This window comes from Osmerus eperlanus, chromosome 17 (assembly GCF_963692335.1).
Source record: "Osmerus eperlanus chromosome 17, fOsmEpe2.1, whole genome shotgun sequence".
Taxonomy (NCBI): Eukaryota; Metazoa; Chordata; class Actinopteri; order Osmeriformes; family Osmeridae; genus Osmerus; species Osmerus eperlanus.
In genome coordinates this window covers 472,432-492,998 of record NC_085034.1, presented here as the reverse complement: position 1 = coordinate 492,998, position 20,567 = coordinate 472,432, and the positions used below count along the sequence as shown (strand labels likewise).

The window sequence follows — 20,567 nt, the reverse complement described above, 5'->3', positions numbered from 1 at the left end:
TCCAACATTATACAGCTCTCAAGGCCTCATCCTGTCCTCATCCTGTCCTCCTCTTCAGCCTGTCCTCTTTCTGGTCATCCTAACTACATGTCTGTCTGTCTCCCTGTCTGTCTCCCTCCCTGCCTGTCTCCCTGCCTGTCTCTCTCCCTGCCTGTTTCTCTCCCTGCCTGTCTCCCACCCTGCCTGCCTGCCTGCCTGCCTGTGTCTCCAGACACGAGGCTCGGTTCAAGCAGAGGATGCTGGAGCTGACAGACACCAACAACACAGCCTACCTGTTCCTCTCTGCTGCCAACCGCTGGTTGGAGGTCCGCACTGTGAGTCCCCCTTACGCCTCACCTGACGCCTCACCTGACGCCTCACCTGACCCCTCACACCTGACGCCTCACCTGACGCCTCACCTGACGCCTCACCTGACGCCTCACCTGACCCCTCACCTGACGCCTCACCTGACCCCTCACACCTGACGCCTCACACCTGACGCCTCACCTGACGCCTCACCTGACGCCTCACCTGACGCCTCACCTGACCCCTCACCTGACGCCTCTCACCTGACGCCTCACCTGATGCCTCACACCTGACGCCTCACCTGACCCCTCTCACCTGACGCCTCACACCAGACGCCTCACACCTGACGCCTCACCTGACGCCTCACACCTGACGCCTCACACCTGATGCCTCACCTGACGCCTCACCTGACCCCTCACACCTGACGCCTCACACCTGACGCCTCACCTGACGCCTCACCTGACCCCTCTCACCTGACGCCTCACACCTGACGCCTCACACCTGACGCCTCACCTGACGCCTCACCTGACGCCACACCTGACGCCTCACACCTGACGCCTCACACCTGACGCCTCACACCTGACGCCTCACCTGACGCCTCACCTGACGCCTCACCTGACGCCTCACCTGACGCCTCTCACCTGACGCCTCCACACCGCACTACAACTGTTTGTCTAACTGTTTTTATTTCAGGAAAGCAATAATTTGACTTCCATCCTCCTCTCCCTACCCCCCTCCCTCTCCTGTCCTCCTCCAGGACTACCTGGGGGCGGTGATCGTGCTGACAGCAGCCATCGCCTCCATCTGGAGCTTTGACTACAGCATTCCCTCTGGAGGCCTGGTGGGGCTGGGCCTCACCTACGCCCTGACGGTCAGCTCACCGCTACACCATCAGCTCACCACTACACCATCAGCTCACCGCTACACCATCAGCTCACCACTACACCATCAGCTCACCACTACACCATCACCACTACACCATCACCACTACACCATCAGCTCACCACTACACCATCACCACTACACCATCAGCTCACCACTACACCATCAGCTCACCACTACACCATCACCACTACACCATCACCACTACACCATCACCACTACACCATCAGCTCACCGCTACACCATCAGCTCACCGCTACACCATCAGCTCACCGCTACACCATCAGCTCACCACTACACCATCAGCTCACCACTACACCATCAGCTCACCACTACACCATCACCACTACACCATCACCACTACACCATCAGCTCACCGCTACACCATCAGCTCACCACTACACCATCAGCTCACCACTACACCATCACCACTACACCATCACCACTACACCATCAGCTCACCGCTACACCATCAGCTCACCGCTACACCATCAGCTCACCACTACACCATCAGCTCACCACTACACCATCACCACTACACCATCAGCTCACCACTACACCATCACCACTACACCATCAGCTCACCACTACACCATCAGCTCACCACTACACCATCACCACTACACCATCACCACTACACCATCAGCTCACCGCTACACCATCAGCTCACCGCTACACCATCAGCTCACCGCTACACCATCAGCTCACCACTACACCATCAGCTCACCGCTACACCATCAGCTCACCACTACACCATCAGCTCACCACTACACCATCACCACTACACCATCACCACTACACCATCAGCTCACCGCTACACCATCAGCTCACCGCTACACCATCAGCTCACCACTACACCATCAGCTCACCACTACACCATCACCACTACACCATCAGCTCACCACTACACCATCACCACTACACCATCAGCTCACCACTACACCATCAGCTCACCACTACACCATCAGCTCACCACTACACCATCAGCTCACCGCTACACCATCAGCTCACCACTACACCATCACCACTACACCATCACCACTACACCATCAGCTCACCACTACACCATCACCACTACACCATCAGCTCACCGCTACACCATCAGCTCACCGCTACACCATCAGCTCACCACTACACCATCAGCTCACCACTACACCATCACCACTACACCATCAGCTCACCACTACACCATCACCACTACACCATCAGCTCACCACTACACCATCAGCTCACCGCTACACCATCAGCTCACCACTACACCATCAGCTCACCACTACACCATCAGCTCACCACTACACCATCACCACTACACCATCAGCTCACCACTACACCATCAGCTCACCACTACACCATCACCACTACACCATCAGCTCACCACTACACCATCAGCTCACCGCTACACCATCACCACTACACCATCACCACTACACCATCACCACTACACCATCAGCTCACCGCTACACCATCAGCTCACCGCTACACCATCAGCTCACCGCTACACCATCAGCTCACCACTACACCATCAGCTCACCGCTACACCATCAGCTCACCGCTACACCATCAGCTCACCACTACACCATCACCACTACACCATCAGCTCACCACTACACCATCACCACTACACCATCAGCTCACCACTACACCATCACCACTACACCATCACCACTACACCATCACCATCACCACTACACCATCACCACTACACCATCAGCTCACCACTACACCATCACCACTACACCATCACCACTACACCATCACCACTACACCATCAGCTCACCACTACACCATCAGCTCACCACTACACCATCACCACTACACCATCAGCTCACCACTACACCATCACCACTACACCATCAGCTCACCACTACACCATCACCACTACACCATCAGCTCACCACTACACCATCACCACTACACCATCAGCTCACCATCCCTCTCTGTGTGTGTGTGTCAGGGGGGATCTCAGGGAGGTGTGTGTGTGTGTCAGGGGGGATCTCAGGGAGGTGTGTGTGTGTGTGTCAGGGGGGATCTCAGGGAGGTGTGTGTGTGTGTGTGTGTCAGGGGGGATCTCAGGGAGGTGTGTGTGTGTGTGTGTGTCAGGGGGGATCTCAGGGAGGTGTGTGTGTGTGTGTCAGGGGGGATCTCAGGGAGGTGTGTGTGTGTGTGTCAGGGGGGATCTCAGGGAGGTGTGTGTGTGTGTGTCAGGGGGGATCTCAGGGAGCCTTGTATGGCCTGGGAGAAGCAGAGTGTTTAACAAGGCAGTGTTACATGCTGTCACGGCAACAGCATCACTGTGTGTGTCCCTCTTAAACATGACAAGGGACACACATAAACACTCTGGAGTCTTCTAAGAGGGAGAGTGGGAGTGTGTGTTAGGGAGACACCGCCTGTCTGTCTTTTGTTAGCAAGCACATTCTTACTTTCATCTCTTCACTTCATCTTACTTACTTACTTACTTACTCCCTCCCTCCCTCCACTCCTCTCCAACCAGGTGACTAACTATCTGAACTGCTCACTATCAGCTCACCGCTACACCATCAGCTCACCACTACACCATCAGCTCACCGCTACACCATCAGCTCACCACTACACCATCACCACTACACCATCACCACTACACCATCAGCTCACCACTACACCATCAGCTCACCACTACACCATCAGCTCACCACTACACCATCACCACTACACCATCAGCTCACCGCTACACCATCAGCTCACCGCTACACCATCAGCTCACCACTACACCATCAGCTCACCACTACACCATCACCACTACACCATCAGCTCACCACTACACCATCACCACTACACCATCAGCTCACCACTACACCATCAGCTCACCGCTACACCATCAGCTCACCACTACACCATCAGCTCACCACTACACCATCAGCTCACCACTACACCATCACCACTACACCATCAGCTCACCACTACACCATCAGCTCACCACTACACCATCACCACTACACCATCAGCTCACCACTACACCATCAGCTCACCGCTACACCATCACCACTACACCATCAGCTCACCGCTACACCATCAGCTCACCGCTACACCATCAGCTCACCACTACACCATCAGCTCACCACTACACCATCACCACTACACCATCAGCTCACCACTACACCATCACCACTACACCATCACCACTACACCATCAGCTCACCGCTACACCATCAGCTCACCGCTACACCATCAGCTCACCGCTACACCATCAGCTCACCACTACACCATCAGCTCACCGCTACACCATCAGCTCACCGCTACACCATCAGCTCACCACTACACCATCACCACTACACCATCAGCTCACCACTACACCATCACCACTACACCATCACCACTACACCATCACCACTACACCATCACCACTACACCATCAGCTCACCACTACACCATCACCACTACACCATCAGCTCACCGCTACACCATCAGCTCACCACTACACCATCAGCTCACCACTACACCATCACCACTACACCATCACCACTACACCATCAGCTCACCGCTACACCATCAGCTCACCGCTACACCATCAGCTCACCACTACACCATCAGCTCACCACTACACCATCACCACTACACCATCAGCTCACCACTACACCATCACCACTACACCATCAGCTCACCACTACACCATCAGCTCACCACTACACCATCACCACTACACCATCACCACTACACCATCACCACTACACCATCAGCTCACCGCTACACCATCAGCTCACCGCTACACCATCAGCTCACCGCTACACCATCAGCTCACCACTACACCATCAGCTCACCGCTACACCATCAGCTCACCGCTACACCATCAGCTCACCACTACACCATCACCACTACACCATCAGCTCACCACTACACCATCACCACTACACCATCACCACTACACCATCACCATCACCACTACACCATCACCACTACACCATCAGCTCACCACTACACCATCACCACTACACCATCACCACTACACCATCACCACTACACCATCAGCTCACCACTACACCATCAGCTCACCACTACACCATCACCACTACACCATCAGCTCACCACTACACCATCACCACTACACCATCAGCTCACCACTACACCATCACCACTACACCATCAGCTCACCATCCCTCTCTGTGTGTGTGTGTCAGGGGGGATCTCAGGGAGGTGTGTGTGTGTGTCAGGGGGGATCTCAGGGAGGTGTGTGTGTGTGTGTCAGGGGGGATCTCAGGGAGGTGTGTGTGTGTGTGTCAGGGGGGATCTCAGGGAGGTGTGTGTGTGTGTGTGTGTCAGGGGGGATCTCAGGGAGGTGTGTGTGTGTGTGTGTGTCAGGGGGGATCTCAGGGAGGTGTGTGTGTGTGTGTCAGGGGGGATCTCAGGGAGGTGTGTGTGTGTGTGTCAGGGGGGATCTCAGGGAGGTGTGTGTGTGTGTGTCAGGGGGGATCTCAGGGAGGTGTGTGTGTGTGTGTCAGGGGGGATCTCAGGGAGGTGTGTGTGTGTGTGTCAGGGGGGATCTCAGGGAGCCTTGTATGGCCTGGGAGAAGCAGAGTGTTTAACAAGGCAGTGTTACATGCTGTCACGGCAACAGCATCACTGTGTGTGTCCCTCTTAAACATGACAAGGGACACACATAAACACTCTGGAGTCTTCTAAGAGGGAGAGTGGGAGTGTGTGTTAGGGAGACACCGCCTGTCTGTCTTTTGTTAGCAAGCACATTCTTACTTTCATCTCTTCACTTCATCTTACTTACTTACTTACTTACTCCCTCCCTCCCTCCACTCCTCTCCAACCAGGTGACTAACTATCTGAACTGGGTGGTGAGGAACCTGGCAGATCTGGAGGTGCAGATGGCAGCAGTGAAGAAGGTGAACAGTTTCCTGACAACGCCGTCTGAGGACTACGAGGGATCCATGGGTAATGGAGTTTTTCCATTTCCATTTCTGAAATACTGACTCATCTCCCATGAGCCTTAGCATCTCCAGCAGTGGTCAGGACCAGAGTCTTGGAATTGGGGTCAGTCCCTGGTCCTGGTGCTGGGGAAATAATTTTCTTGTTTTATTTATTCACAAGTCTATCCATCTCTCTCTGTGTCTCTCTCTCTCTCTCTCTGTCTCTCTCTCTCTCTCTCCCTCTCTCCCCCAGGTGTGTCCCAGGTCCCTGAGGACTGGCCCAGCCAGGGGGAGATCAAGATCCAGAACCTGTGTGTTCGTTACGACCCCCAGCTGAAGCCTGTCCTCAAACACGTCAACGCGTACATCAACCCTGGACAGAAGGTAGCTCACACCCTGCGGGGGGTGGGGGCGGGGTGGGGGTGGAGGCGGGGCGGGGTGGGGGTGGAGGCGGGGCGGGGTGGGGGCCGGGCGGGGTGGAGGCGGGGTGGGGGTGGGGGCGGGGTGGGGGCGGTGCGGGGGCGGTGCGGGGGCGGTGCGGGGTGGGGGCGGGGCGGGGCGGGGTGGGGGCGGGGCGGGGCGGGGTGGGGGCCGGTGGTGGAGGCTGTAGGCGGGGCTACCTCCCTCTGTGTGTTACCAGTTCCAGAACGTTCCAGAACGCCTCCTAGTACACACTCTAGTCTAGAAAGCAGCCTACGACACGTCTTATATTTTTATATTTTATTCACTTTTATCCACACACACTCTCCTCACACACACAATCTCCTCACACACACACACACACACTCTCCTCACACACACACTCTCCTCACACACACACACACACTCTCCTCACACACACACTCTCCTCACACACATGCTAGCTTCACACGGTCCTGTCACCCCCCCTCCTCATGTGTGTGTTAAGAGGTGTGTTGTCATGTGTGTGTTAAGAGGTGTGTTGTCATGTGTGTGTTAAGAGGTGTGTTGTCATGTGTGTGTTAAGAGGTGTGTTGTCATGTGTGTGTTAAGAGGTGTGTTGTCATGTGTGTGTTAAGAGGTGTGTTGTCATGTGTGTGTTAAGAGGTGTGTTGTCATGTGTGTGTTAAGAGGTGTGTTGTCATGTGTGTGTTAAGAGGTGTGTTGTCATGTGTGTGTTAAGAGGTGTGTTGTCATGTGTGTGTTAAGAGGTGTGTTGTCATGTGTGTGTTAAGAGGTGTGTTGTCATGTGTGTGTTAAGAGGTGTGTTGTCATGTGTGTGTTAAGAGGTGTGTTGTCATGTGTGTGTTAAGAGGTGTGTTGTCATGTGTGTGTTAAGAGGTGTGTTGTCATGTGTGTGTTAAGAGGTGTGTTGTCATGTGTGTGTTAAGAGGTGTGTTGTCATGTGTGTGTTAAGAGGTGTGTTGTCATGTGTGTGTTAAGAGGTGTGTTGTCATGTGTGTGTTAAGAGGTGTGTTGTCATGTGTGTGTTAAGAGGTGTGTTGTCATGTGTGTGTTAAGAGGTGTGTTGTCATGTGTCATCTGATGTCCTATGTAGGTTGTTCTGTTATGCATGTGTCTCATAACACCCTTTCTATCCCTCTCTACCTCACTATCCTTCTCTCTATATCCCTCTCTCTCTATATATATCCCTCTCTATATATATATATATATCCCTCTCTCTTTCTATCATCTCTATACTTCTCTCTTTATCCCTCTCTATTCCACCCTCTCTTTCTCTCCCCTCCCTTTCTGTTAATCTCTCTTCATCAAGAGAACAGCTTATTTTTGACAAACTCAAACATCCCCTGGGTTTGTCTTTTTCTGGGGGGTGAGGGGAGGACTGAGGGGAGGGAGGGAGGATGGGGTGAGGGGAGGACTGAGGGGAGGGAGGGAGGATGGGGTGAGGGGAGGGGAGGAGAGCAAGACAGCCTGCCTACTGGAAGAGTACTCCACTGAGATCACAATGTTTATGAAAGATTAAAAACCACTCACTTAATATATTCTCCTCTTCTCTCCTCTCCCATCCCCTCCTCTTCTTCCTCTCTCCTCCCCTCCTCCTCTCCTCCTCCCCTCCTCCTTCCATCCTCTTCTCTCCTCTCTCCTCCCCTCCTCTTCTTCCTCTCTCCTCCCCTCCTCCTCTTCTCTCCTCTATCCTCCCCTCCTCCTCCCCTCCTCTTCTCTCCTCTCTCCTCCCCTCCTCTCTCCTCTCCCCTCCTCTCCTCTCCCCTCCTCTCTCCTCCCCTCCTCCTCCCCTCCTCTCTCCTCTCCCCTCCCCTCCTCCTCCCCTCCTCTCTCCTCTCCCCTCCTCTGTCCTCCCCTCCTCCTCTCCTCCTCCCCTCCTCTCTCCTCCCCTCCTCTCTCCTCCCCTCCTCTCCCCTCCTCTCTCCTCCCCTCCTCTCCCCTCCTCTCTCCTCCCCTTCTCTCTCCTCCCCTCTCCAGGTTGGGATATGTGGGCGAACAGGAAGTGGGAAGTCCTCCCTGTCTCTGGCCTTCTTCAACATGGTGGATATGTTTGAAGGTATGTCTCTCTCCTAGCTCCCTCCCTCCCTCCCCAGGTCCTAGCTCCTTCAGCCAAACACAACAAGCGCTTGTCCCTCTCAAACACCACAGCTCAAACGGCTCAAACGGCTCAAACGGCTCAAACGGCTCAAACGGCTCAAACGGCTCAAACGGCTCAAACAGCTCAAACCAAAACACACTTTATTCAGCAGGACACGTGTCTTGTGAGTGTGTCTGTGTGACACCAGCCAGAAATGTAGAACAGCGATGTCTCTTCATGGTCTGCCTGTGTGTGTGTGTGTGTGTGTGTGTGTTGATGTCTCTCCATGGTCTGCCTGTGTGTGTGTGTGTGTGTGTGTGTTGATGTCTCTCCATGGTCTGCCTGTGTGTGTGTGTGTGTGTGTGTTGATGTCTCTCCATGGTCTGCCTGTGTGTGTGTGTGTGTGTGTGTATGCTCACTCTTATGCTAAGTTCCTTAACCCTCGTGCTGCCTTCGGGACCCAAAGGTTCACAACGAACCATCGTTGTGTTTACCCAATTTCACCCAATACAAAAACAAATACAAATAATTTTCTTTTAACCATTGCAATGTGGGGGGTCTGAGACAGCCCGACAGTTAAAAGAAAATGCTTCACTTTGTTTTTGTATGAGGTAAATTTGTCGCAATACGACAGTGGGTCACAATGACTGATGGGTCAGAATGACCCGAAGATAACACAAGGGTTAAAGACTTCAGAGTCACAGTCTTTTTCAAGGATGCCGTTTCTTTCTGAACTTTACTTAACTTTTCCTCCATCCCCCCCTCCCCCCCTCCCCCCCATCCCCCCCTCCCCCCCTCCCCCCCATCCCCCCCTCCCCCAGGGAAGATCATCATTGATGACATCGACATCTGTAGTCTCCCTCTCCAGACTCTCAGGTCTCGTCTGTCCATCATCCTGCAGGACCCAGTGCTGTTCAGTGGGTCTATACGGTACATGCACACACACACACACACACAGAGGAGTTTCCTGTGTTTAGTAATACAAACAGATAAGGACAAGAACAATAAACAGAGACTTCCTCCTGTCAGAGATACCACCCTCCCTGGAGGCCTGTTACTAACCTTGCATCAAACACACCTCCCTTCATTTGCAACAACAACAACATTATCCCCCCACTCTCTGCTGCTCTGCTGCATGAGCACAGGAGAGAGTAGAGGGCCCCAGTACTGACCCCATCATGGGATGTGCATACACTCATACACACTCATACACACACACACACACTCATACACACACACACATACACACACACAAACACACACACACAGTAGGAATAATGTAATGATGATAATGGATTCATTTAGGGGGACCTGTTAACTCTTGATCCGCAGGCAGAGGCTCCTCTACTGAGCTAAACACATCCCATAACATCAGTAGAATACAGTGGAGTGCACTAGAGTAGAGTAGATCTCCTAGTTGGCAGTGTGTTAGGACTGGCTCAGATAACTGCTTCTGTGTTTGTTATGAGAGAGAGAGAGCTTGTCTTGTTTGTATTTCCATGAAGAAGACAGATGCTCCACCGGCCAGTTAGTTGCCCGGGCGATGTTTACATGAAGGGAATCGTCTCAGACGATTGATTCTTACAATAACTGTAACCGAAAGAGGGGCAGTTAAGGGGGGCCACTGTTTATCTATGGCAGTGCTAGTGCTAACATAGGCCCGTGTTGGCAGCGCTATTGCTAACTTATGCCATTGTTTATCTATTGCAGCGCTGGTGCTAACATGGTCCAGTGTTTGTCTATAGCAGTGCTAGTGCTAAGCTAGGCGATGTTTATGAATGGCAACACAAATGCTAACTTAGTCCACAGTTGGCAGTGCTAATGCTAACTTAGGACTCTATCTATGGCAGTGCTAGTGCTAACCTAGGCCATTGTTTATCTAGAGAGAGACCGAGAGTTGTGTGTGTGTGTGTGTGTGTGTGTGTGAGAGAGAGAGACGGAGACAGAGGAAGAGAGAAAGAGAGAGAAAGAGAGAGAGATGTCAGTGTGTATGTGTGTGTGAGAGAGAGAGAAAAGAGAGACAGAGGGGGAGGGGTCAGAGGGTCGAGGGTTCCCTGTGCTCTGAGGGAGTCAGGAGGAAGGAGACCAGCCAAATACTCTGACATTACCTCTTATGGTCATCCCCTCTCTCTCTCTCTGTCTCTCTCTCTCTCTCTCTCTCTCTGTCTCCCTCTCTCCCCTCCATCTCTACATCTTGCTCCCTCTCTTTCTTGTGACTCTTCAGTTGGAGCACATTAGATGAAAGAGGGATCTGTCCTGTGAGACTCAGTGACCAGAGATATGAGAGATGTGAGAGATGTCCTCACAGCTGTGAGACTGTCCTCTGGTCCTGACCCAGACTGACTGTCCAGTCTCTGGTCCTGACCCAGACTGACTGTCCAGTCTCTGGTCCTGACCCAGGTTCTCTCTCCTGTCCGCAGGTTCAACCTGGACCCTGAGCGCACCTGTACAGACGACCGCCTGTGGGAGGCTCTGGAGATCGCCCAGCTGAAGAACATGGTGAAAGCCCTGCCTGGGGGCCTGGGTACGGTGTGTGTGTGTGTGTGTGTACTGTTCAACATGTTGACTGTTAAGTTTGGACGCCAAACAGAAGAATAATATATACTAATATGAATGTGTGTGTGTAGACGCGGTGGTGACGGAGGGAGGGGAGAACTTCAGTGTGGGTCAGAGGCAGCTGTTCTGTCTGGCCCGAGCCTTCGTCAGGAAGAGCAGCATCCTCATCATGGATGAGGCCACCGCCTCCATCGACATGGCAACCGTGAGCTCACTTCCTGTCGCTAGCCTAGGCTGAGACGATGACGTCATCAATCATGGGACCAGCAGTTACTCGTCACCTATTATTTCAAGTTCTGCTCTCTCTGCTCTCTCTCTCTGCTCTCTCTCTGCTCTCTCTCTCTCTGCTCTCTCTCTCTGCTCTCTCTCTGCTCTCTCCCTCTCTCTGTTCTCTCTCTCTCTCTGCTCTCTCCCCCTCAGGAGAATATCCTGCAGAAGGTCGTCATGACGGCGTTCGCTGACCGGACAGTGGTCACCATCGCAGTAAGTCTGGCATCACACGCCGTCTAGGTTTGCAGACCGGTGGATGGAGAGACACTCAGTAGAGAGGAGTGTGGTCTCTCTCTCTCTCTCTCTCTCTCTACATCAGTCAATAGAGAGAGGACAGGGCAGCACAGTGGTTTGGCTTTCTGATTCTCCAGACTTCCTACTTCCCCTTCCCTCACTCCAGTCTCTCTCCTGTCTCCAGTCTCTCCTCTCACTGCTGTCTTTCTGTCTCTCGCCTGTCCTCCCCTCTCTCTTTCTCTGTCTTCTCTCTTCTCTCTCTCCTGAAGTCTACTGGAGTTCTGCTCAGGACTCTTCTTGTTGCATTTAGTTTCTCTGAACCTTATTACCTCCCTGACTTCTTTCTCGTTTCACTTCCTTGTCCTTGTCTTTCTTTCATTCTTTTTCCTCTCTTTCTCTCCAACCTATTCCTTTCCCTCCCTCCCTCCTTCCCTGTCACCCTCCCTCCCTCCCTCCTTCCCTGTCACCCTCCCTCCCTGTCACCCTCCCTCCCTGTCACCCTCCCTTCCTCTCTCCTTCCCTGTCTCCTCTCTCCTCCCTCCCTGTCATCCCCTCTCCCTCCCTCCTTTCGGCTCTGTCACCCCAGCACCTGGTGTCCTCCATTGTGGAGGCGGAGCAGGTTCTGGTGTTCTCCAATGGGATCTTAGTGGAGTGTGACTCTGCCAATCAGCTGCTAGCTCAGCAGGACAGCCTCTTCAGTGAGTTAGTGAGGACCAACAAGTAGTCCCGGCCCCGCCTCCCAGGTTGCCATGGCGACCATGCACCGGTTGGTACCGCCTGCATGCAGCTGTCTAGTGTGGTGGTGGTGGGGGGGAGGGTGGGTGGGGTCTGAACGCATGAAGTAACAGGTGTTCCATTCTATCAGGCCAAGATCAGGTCTGATTGGTATCAACCATGGTGTGTGTGTGTCTATGGTTATTTCTCCTGTGGTAACCATGGGAACCATGGTGTGTGTAATCGTCTCTCCTGTGGTAACCATGCTGTGTGTGGTCCTTTCTCCTGTGGTAACCATGGGAACCATGGTGTGCTTGATCATCTTTCCTGTGGTAACCATGGTGTGTGTGTGTGTGGTCTCCCCCAGCACCGGGTGCACACCATCCTGACGGCAGACCTGGTGATTGTGATGAAGCGAGGGAACATTCTGGAGTCCGGCCGGCCGGAGGAACTGCTGGAGCAGGAGGACGGCATGTTCGCCTCTTTCGTCCGCGCCGACATGTAGCCCCTCCCCCACATGGAGGCCACGCCCACTGCATGGAGGCTCCTCCCCCTCGCATGGAGGCTCCGCGCAACACATCAATACGACTGCTCATCCAGACGACAATCAGTCAGTTTATGGATCACCTGTCCGTCCAGAGATCCGGCTCACGTCTTCAGCCTCCCAGCGGAGATCTGCTGTTAAAGCCTTTTTGACTGTGGGATTGATCAATAGACTGATTGATTGGTTGATTGGTCGACATTTTGAGGTACTTTAAGGGCTGTGGTAGTTTTATATGCATAAGTCTTTACTCTATTTGTTTTTAAATTACATCTAATCTAGCTATATATGTAAACATATTCTTCTATATCTAACCTGCGATCTCAGCTGTTGAAATGTGCAGGAGTGTGTGGTTCTGTGTTCTACTGGGTCCTGTAAGCTTCTGCCAGGTCCTGTATGGTTCTGCTGGGTTCTGTAAGGTTCTGCTGGGTTCTGTAAGGTTCTGTTGTCAACACCAGGACTGAGACAGCCAATCACACAGTCCGTACAGACCCTCACTGATGACTTCACCCAATGAGTGATCAGTACTGTTATTGATTAGGGAAGACTCCACCCTCCTCCCCCTCAGCCAGCCAAGCCCCTCAGCCATAGGTCAGAACCTGTCACTAAGATCTGATTGGTCCCCAGCCCTAACAGTTATCAGGAAACGTGCGTTGAGCTGATCTCAGATGAGCCCTTATTGGTGGAGGGAGGCGTTCTCTGGGCTATACTCTGGTCTGTGTGTGTGCAGGACTGGTGTGGCTCTACGTATCGATGCTGTTTCATATATCCACTTTGTACTGCCTGGATGCCAAGTGCTGTACTGTAAGGCAGAATGGTTGTTTTTGGCTGTAATTCTACTGTGCCGTATTGATTTTTTATTTTTTCCTGAAACTGATTTCTCATTGTTTGAGTGATGGTCTCTCTCTCTCTCTCTGTCTCTCTCTCTGTCTCTCTCTGTCTCTCTCTGTGTATCTCTGTCTGTCTCTCTCTCTGTCTCTCTCTCTGTCTCTCTCTCTCTGTTCCTTCATCTTCTAACCACTCCTTGTGAACACACAGCTGAGGGTTAATACAGGCCATGTACTACGAGTCACACTCACACACCCCAGGCCCAGTGTCTTGTCACTGTCCTGCTGAAACCAATCTACACTGTCCTGCCAAACCAGTGTTACCCTTAACACCTCTGGGGGGGGGGGGGGGGGGGGGGAACTGAGTTAGTCTGATCCCAGATCAGATCTTTCCCCCTGAGTTAACCCTTTAGTTGTTTGGATGAAACCTTTAAACCTGACTGCTGCTGTTCAAGGTGTTCTGGCTTGAGTTACTGCTATAGTGACTGTTATTTCAATCACAATATTACACACTCTCTACAAACCTCAGCCCTTTAACTATGCAAACTGTCAATTGCATTTTTACTTAATTTCACTCTCACTGTTTGTGCTACTTTTTTCCTCCTGAGAATGCACATTTTGTTTAATGATTAAGGTTATCATAGATAAGTGTCTGTCTTAAGTGTATACTTGATATCATAACTATCCTCGGTATTTTCAATCAACTGTCAACTCGAATATCAAAACATTATAGCGTGCCTACCTTTTATACACTTGAAATGTTAATAAAAAAGGTTTTGAGTGAAAAGCGTCTCTATCGCTGATTGTGCATCCCATAATCATCTGAAGGAGCCCCGGTCTTTATGGAACTTTTAATTGCTTAATAGCGACATCTTCTGGTTATACCGTATGACCGTATAATGGCCGCAATATAGTTCATAACTAGATATTAACAAGGCAAACGGTTTGTAACGGATACTAAGACTCTAAATTAACTTCTTCAAACTCTGTCAGTTCAGTAGAGTACATTGGTGTTATTTTATACGTATTTTCCAAATTTTCATTTGTGAACAGATGCTGGGTAGAGTGACCCAATTATAGAACACATGACCATCGGATGTTGTTAGTATTTCACTTACAATAGCCAACAAACTAACGCAAAAACAAAAATACGTTAAAAGGAATAAATGCAGGACTTTAAAGTTCGTTGAACCGAGGAGCGGCACCCGCCCAGGACAGTTCGCCTACGTCAACAGAAGTTGGGATGCGCCCTGCTCGAGCAGAAACATTCCCTGTCCGGTTTCCCCTCAGAACAATTTATTGGAAGTGACATTTGAGGAGTCCGAAGGCACACGCAGACGTTCCCTGAAAACGTTCAAACAGCAAATATTTTCAGGTGAAACGTCAAACATTTGAAGGTCTTCCTTAAAAAGTCATGGTCCAGCGAAGGTGACAGAATTACGCACGACTAAGAGACTTGGGACAACTTTCAACTTCCATCGCAAATGCGCTGAGATGTACAGAAGATGTTGGCGAGAAAGAGTATAATCCCGGAGGAGTTCGGCGTGCCGGGCCTCGCATCGCGGATTCACCGCAAACCCGTGTTCAGAGACCGGGTCAACAAAGCCCGCTTCATCGCCAAGAGCGGCTCCTGCAACTTGGCGCACAAGAACATCCGCGAGCAAGGTCGCTTTCTGCAGGACGTGTTCACCACTCTCGTGGACCTGAAATGGCGCTTCACGCTCGTGATCTTCACCATGACGTTCCTGTGCAGCTGGCTTCTGTTCGCCATGGTCTGGTGGCTCGTGGCCTTCGCGCACGGAGACCTGGACAGCAAAGCCAGCGTGGAACAGTGCGTCACAAACGTGAAGTAAGTGACGATGAACTAACTAACAAAGGAAACGGATCGTTACTGTAGATGATTGTTAACTTCCAAGTACTTTATTCCAGGTGAAAAGTTAACGTAAAATGACACACTGTCTGAACGCACATCCTTGGTTGAATCAGCCTTGTGCTCGAGACAGAAGTTGCCATTGTAGCTATGCTGCAGTGTACTGGTCCATGATTAGGACAGTAATGTAGATGTGATACTAGACTGTTGTCTCACCAGAGGGCAAGCACAGAGGCGGTGATGTGGAGACCATTACTGTTTCATCTGACCTAGGCTCTCCCTCTCCTCTCCTCCTCCCTCTCCTCCTCCCTCTCCTCTCCTCCTCCCTCTCCTGTCCTCCTCCCTCTCCTCTCCTCCTCCCTCTCCTCCTCCCTCTCCTGTCCTCCTCCCTCTCCTCTCCTCCTCCCTCTCCTCCTCCCTCTCCTGTCCTCCTCCCTCTCCTCTCCTCCTCCCTCTCCTCTCCCTCTCCTCTCCTCCTCCCTCTCCTCCTCCCTCTCCTGTCCTCCTCCCTCTCCTCTCCTCCTCCCTCTCCTCCTTCCTCTCCTGTCCTCCTCCCTCTCCTCTCCTCCTCCCTCTCCTCCTTCCTCTCCTGTCCTCCTCCCTCTCCTCTCCTCCTCCCTCTCCTCCTCCCTCTCCTCTCCTCCTCCCTCTCCTCCTCCCTCTCCTCTCCTCCTCCCTCTCCTCCTTCCTCTCCTGTCCTCCTCCCTCTCCTCTCCTCCTCCCTCTCCTCCTCCCTCTCCTCCTCCCTCTCCTGTCCTCCTCCCTCTCCTCCTCCCTCTCCTCTCCTCCTCCCTCTCCTCCTTCCTCTCCTGTCCTCCTCCCTCTTCTTCCTTTTCTCCCCCATCCCACTTTCTCTCCGCAATCAATGGATTCCGTCTTCCTCTCCCAACTTGTAAACGACTTCAACATGAACTTCCCCCGTCTATCCTCAATCCCTCCTCCACCCCGACCCTCACCCCCATCTTCCCCCCTAAACTACACCTCCTCAATCCCTCCTCCACCCCGACCCTCACCCCCATCTTCCCCCCTAAACTACACCTCCGTAAACCTCGGCAACCTCTCCCATCCTGTCTTCCCTGCTCCACCCCCCCTCCATCCATCCATCGCCCTATCCCCCCACCACCCCCCTCCTCTCCTCCTCCCCCCCAGGTCCTTCACCTCCGCCTTCCTCTTCTCCATCGAGGTCCAGGTCACCATCGGCTTCGGCGGCCGCATGATCACAGAGCACTGCCCGGACGCCATCGCGGTGCTCATCCTGCAGAACATCGCAGGCCTCATCATCAACGCCATCATGCTGGGCTGCATCTTCATGAAGACCGCCCAGTCCCACCGCCGCGCCGAGACGCTCATCTTCAGCCGGCACGCCGTCATCGCCGTGAGGAACAACCGGCTGTGCTTCATGATCCGCATCGGAGACCTGAGGAAGAGCATGATCATCGGGGCGGCTGTGCGGCTGCAGGTGGTGAGGAGGACCACCACGCCGGAGGGGGAGATCATCCCCATCCACCAGATCGACGTGCAGACGGAGGGAGACGTGGCCTGCAACAGCGTCTTCCTGCTGGCGCCGCTCATCATCTGTCACGTGATCGACAAGAACAGGTGAGGGGAGAGGGGTACTGAGGCCAGACACAGGATGTGTACAGAGACAGGTGAGAGGACAGGTACATGACAGACACAGAGACAGGTGAGAGGAGAGGTACATGCACAGACACAGGTGAGAGAAGAGAGGGAAAGGAGAGAGATGAAGATTTAATGTACACCCTCCCCCCCTCCCTCCCCCCAGTCCCCTGTACGACCTGTCGGCCATGGAGCTGCAGTGCAGTGACCTGGAGGTGATCGTGATCCTGGAGGGCGTGGTGGAGACCACGGGCATCACCACGCAGGCGCGCACCTCCTACGTCACCGAGGAGATCCAGTGGGGCCACCGCTTCGTTCCCATAGTGACGGAGGAGGACGGTGTGTACTCGGTGGACTACTCCAAGTTCGGGAACACGGTGAAGGTGGCGACGCCGCGCTGCAGTGCCCGCGAGCTGGACGACAAGCCGTCCATCCTCATCCAGACGCTGCAGAAGAGCGAGCTGTCGCACCAGAACTCGCTACGCAAACGCAACTCCATGAGGCGCAACAACTCCATCAGGAAGGGCGGGGCCTCGGCCGGAGGGGGTGGGGCCATGAGGAGGAATAACTCTGCCCTCGCTGTACCAAAGGTGCAGTTTGAGGGCATGCAGAGTGTGGCGGTCACATGACACCAGCACCGGCTTCTCTTCCTGTTTGGGTGCTTGGGAGTTCCCAGCATGCACCTCTCTGGCCCGGCGGATGCAGGTTGTGTTCTCACCGCTCCTGGTCTAGTAGTTTAATACCTTAATATGTAACCACACAACCTGTGAAACACTAATCCAAATTTATGTTGAATAATCTTTGTGCTTTTCACCCTGTCTCGTCTGAACAATGCTGTACTGGAGTCTGAAAAGATGGTATTGTAGCTGGAGATCGATGGTACTATAGGTAGCGAGTTTCACGTTTCATGCATTGCTTTGAAGCGTCTGAATTCTATACACATCAACAAACTAAAGACAAATGTTTGATTTCATTCTGTTTAATGTCTCACTGACCGAAAAATATGTTGCATTCCAACATGAAAATATATAGTTTCAAGTGCCTCAAATACTGATTTTTCTACCCGCTCCGATGTCCTTGTTTACTACTTTCTTTTTATTAGAGCTAGGCTTTTGAGTTTTGTTATTTTTTCTTAAACTGTAATCTTACACAATAAATTAAACTTATTGAACATTTGTTCCGTGCTTGGTCGTGACTATTTTCATGTTCCACTTGAACCGCTCTACCTCTCTCACCTACTGGACGAGGCTACAGGCTAACTGCAAACAGACGCTACCTCACTTGCGGTAGGATATCTTCTCTTCGTTTGACCAAATCAGGCTTTTGTTAAACTGCTTCAAATGTGCGTGAATGTGAAGTAGTAAGTTAGCCAAATGTATGAGTCAAATGAATTATAGTCTACAAGAAATGAACCATGTACGCCTTAATGCAGGCTACCTGCTGAATATTTAATGTTGAGACGGGGTTATGTTGGCTTGCTAGCCAGATGAAAATGTGTGGCTCGTGCGCTTAGTACAAGCGGGGTAGACTTGCATTACTGCCGAAAATTGCACAAAATAAGGAAATATTTTGAGTCAAGTGAACAAGAGTCGGTTTTGTAAATTGAAGTTGAGATACTATGTTGGTAGAATATCGGTGTAGTTGCAACTACACCGATATTCATGGCTGTACTGCTGGACAGACCTACGAGGCTCTGACCCGCCGATAAACTACATGCAGTTAGTCCGTTCAAAGCAGGCCTTGGTAGCTAGTGACATTAATATTCATAATACGTTCAAATTTATTTATTTATTTACTTGATTGTATCTGTGTTGGCTTTGTAACGATTATTACATTGTCAGTTGTGTCAACTAGTATTTGTTCCATCAAACATTCTTCAGAAGTTTCTTAAAATCATCAAGAAAAACGGTCAATGTCGCCATCTAGTGGCAGACATGAAGAGCGTGTGATTTGAACTCCCCTGTCGATTTACCAAGTGTAGAGGCACTCTGCTAGGCTACTTGTCGGGGGGGGGGGGGGGGGGTATTGAATGTGGGTTATATCCTGATTTAGCTGTGAACACTAATATTCGTATAATAATATAATAATCACAAACGCAATTGTGTGTATTACAAAAGTGCAATCTTTATTAAATCAAATATGTACACAATATATATTTCATGGTTTAGGATTTCCCCTCCCTGGTGACGAGGGTTACAGTTACAACCAGCCACACCAGGACAACCAAGACTTCGATTGCAGTAAGGAACGTCCACCCAGGACCAGGTCTAGCTAGTCACAGTAGGCTACTCAAACACGGCTCGCTGGCACTGGAACCCACACTGGTCACCGGCTCAAATTAAAGTTCAAGTTTGGGACGCCAAATGGCAAGAAGAATCCCAGTCTTCTAATCCCGTCCCTAACTTTCTCCAGGATCCAGATTTACCCTCCTACCACAGGAGTTTAACTCCTGACCATCTATGTTCATCGCCGGCAGCCCCAGATAACTGCGAGACTCGGCGTCGTTACAGTTGGTAGCAGACGGGGAAAACAAATTAAATGAAGCATGGAGACTTGAGGCGCTTGGCCCGTGCGAACGCGTTTAGCTTCTATCTGCAATAACTCATGTTCGTGCTGCCGATATTATTTGTGAGATATTAATGTATTTCTAGAGAGTGCAGCACAAGATGTATTCAATATACTGCAGTTTAGCTAGCGGACTTTCATTGTTGAATGTCAACATTGTTGAACACTGTTCATTGTTCCGCGTTTCCATCTGAACTAATCTCCTATCCGTGGGGATGTAAACACTGGAGGGGATCTCCGTAGATTCGTCCGTCCTTCCACATGTAGATCAGTGCGGCCAACGTTACTCTATGGAGGGCATGTTCACGTCCCAGCATGCATTGCAAAACCGATAACGTAGATAATATTTTACTAAAGTTGAATTAAAACACACTGTTGTGTATCATATAAGTAAACTAACATTATAACCGTTGACAGATACAGTTATGGCGACTCAGGTCTGTAGCTGAACAGTTTTACGTTTTAAACCGTCTCTTTGTCCAGTACGTCTCTAAGTGTGGTCCTCTGGGTTTCTAGATGTTAAATCAGCTTTGCGCAGTGGCAGTATCGTAGCCTATGAGGTTTATCCGAGGCGCGATTATTGCTAGTTGAAAACTTTACCCAATACCCCGCCGTGACGACTTGAAATATAGTCGGCATTGGCAATTTTTGACGGTCTCTAAGGAGACTGATCTTCTTGTTCAAAATAATAACATGAGTAGAATTGGTAAGAATGAGCCGAATCGATGTGTTCTAATGTTTCGAACTGGTAGTCAAATTGACAAAAAATGAAAGGATAGTATCAGAATGGAAATGAAAGCATAGTATCAGCATCTGA

The 20,567-nt window shown here is 51.5% G+C and overlaps 2 protein-coding genes and 1 non-coding gene across 6 annotated transcripts in view; all 3 read left to right on the top strand.

The window, feature by feature from the left end:
- abcc9 (ATP-binding cassette, sub-family C (CFTR/MRP), member 9) overlaps window positions 1-14,030 on the top strand; it is a 33,644-nt gene extending 19,614 nt beyond the window's left edge. For 3 of the 4 annotated variants that reach the window (XM_062482783.1, XM_062482782.1, XM_062482780.1), the window contains 11 exons: window positions 212-314; window positions 1,043-1,156; window positions 5,961-6,081; window positions 6,310-6,440; window positions 8,457-8,535; window positions 9,378-9,486; window positions 10,977-11,080; window positions 11,184-11,317; window positions 11,533-11,595; window positions 12,698-12,941; window positions 13,004-14,030. In XM_062482783.1, the coding sequence (XP_062338767.1) occupies window positions 212-314; window positions 1,043-1,156; window positions 5,961-6,081; window positions 6,310-6,440; window positions 8,457-8,535; window positions 9,378-9,486; window positions 10,977-11,080; window positions 11,184-11,317; window positions 11,533-11,595; window positions 12,698-12,835 (1,096 nt within the window). In that variant the 3' untranslated portion in view covers window positions 12,836-12,941; window positions 13,004-14,030. Of the gene's footprint in view, window positions 1-211; window positions 315-1,042; window positions 1,157-5,960; window positions 6,082-6,309; window positions 6,441-8,456; window positions 8,536-9,377; window positions 9,487-10,976; window positions 11,081-11,183; window positions 11,318-11,532; window positions 11,596-12,202; window positions 12,383-12,697; window positions 12,942-13,003 lie in introns of those variants that run through there. The other variant, XM_062482781.1, reaches the window with a different exon arrangement.
- A 714-nt stretch (window positions 14,031-14,744) lies between these two features.
- kcnj8 (potassium inwardly rectifying channel subfamily J member 8) lies at window positions 14,745-18,361 on the top strand. Its single transcript, XM_062483428.1, has 3 exons — window positions 14,745-15,547; window positions 16,718-17,167; window positions 17,352-18,361. The coding sequence occupies exons 1-3, from the start codon at window positions 15,204-15,206 to the stop codon at window positions 17,812-17,814; spliced, it is 1,257 nt and encodes a 418-aa protein (XP_062339412.1). The 5' UTR covers window positions 14,745-15,203; the 3' UTR covers window positions 17,815-18,361.
- A 1,915-nt stretch (window positions 18,362-20,276) lies between these two features.
- LOC134038150 (U4 spliceosomal RNA) lies at window positions 20,277-20,417 on the top strand. Its single transcript, XR_009932653.1, has one exon. It is a non-coding gene; the product is annotated as a U4 spliceosomal RNA (small nuclear RNA).
- The last annotated feature ends 150 nt before the right edge of the window (window positions 20,418-20,567 follow it).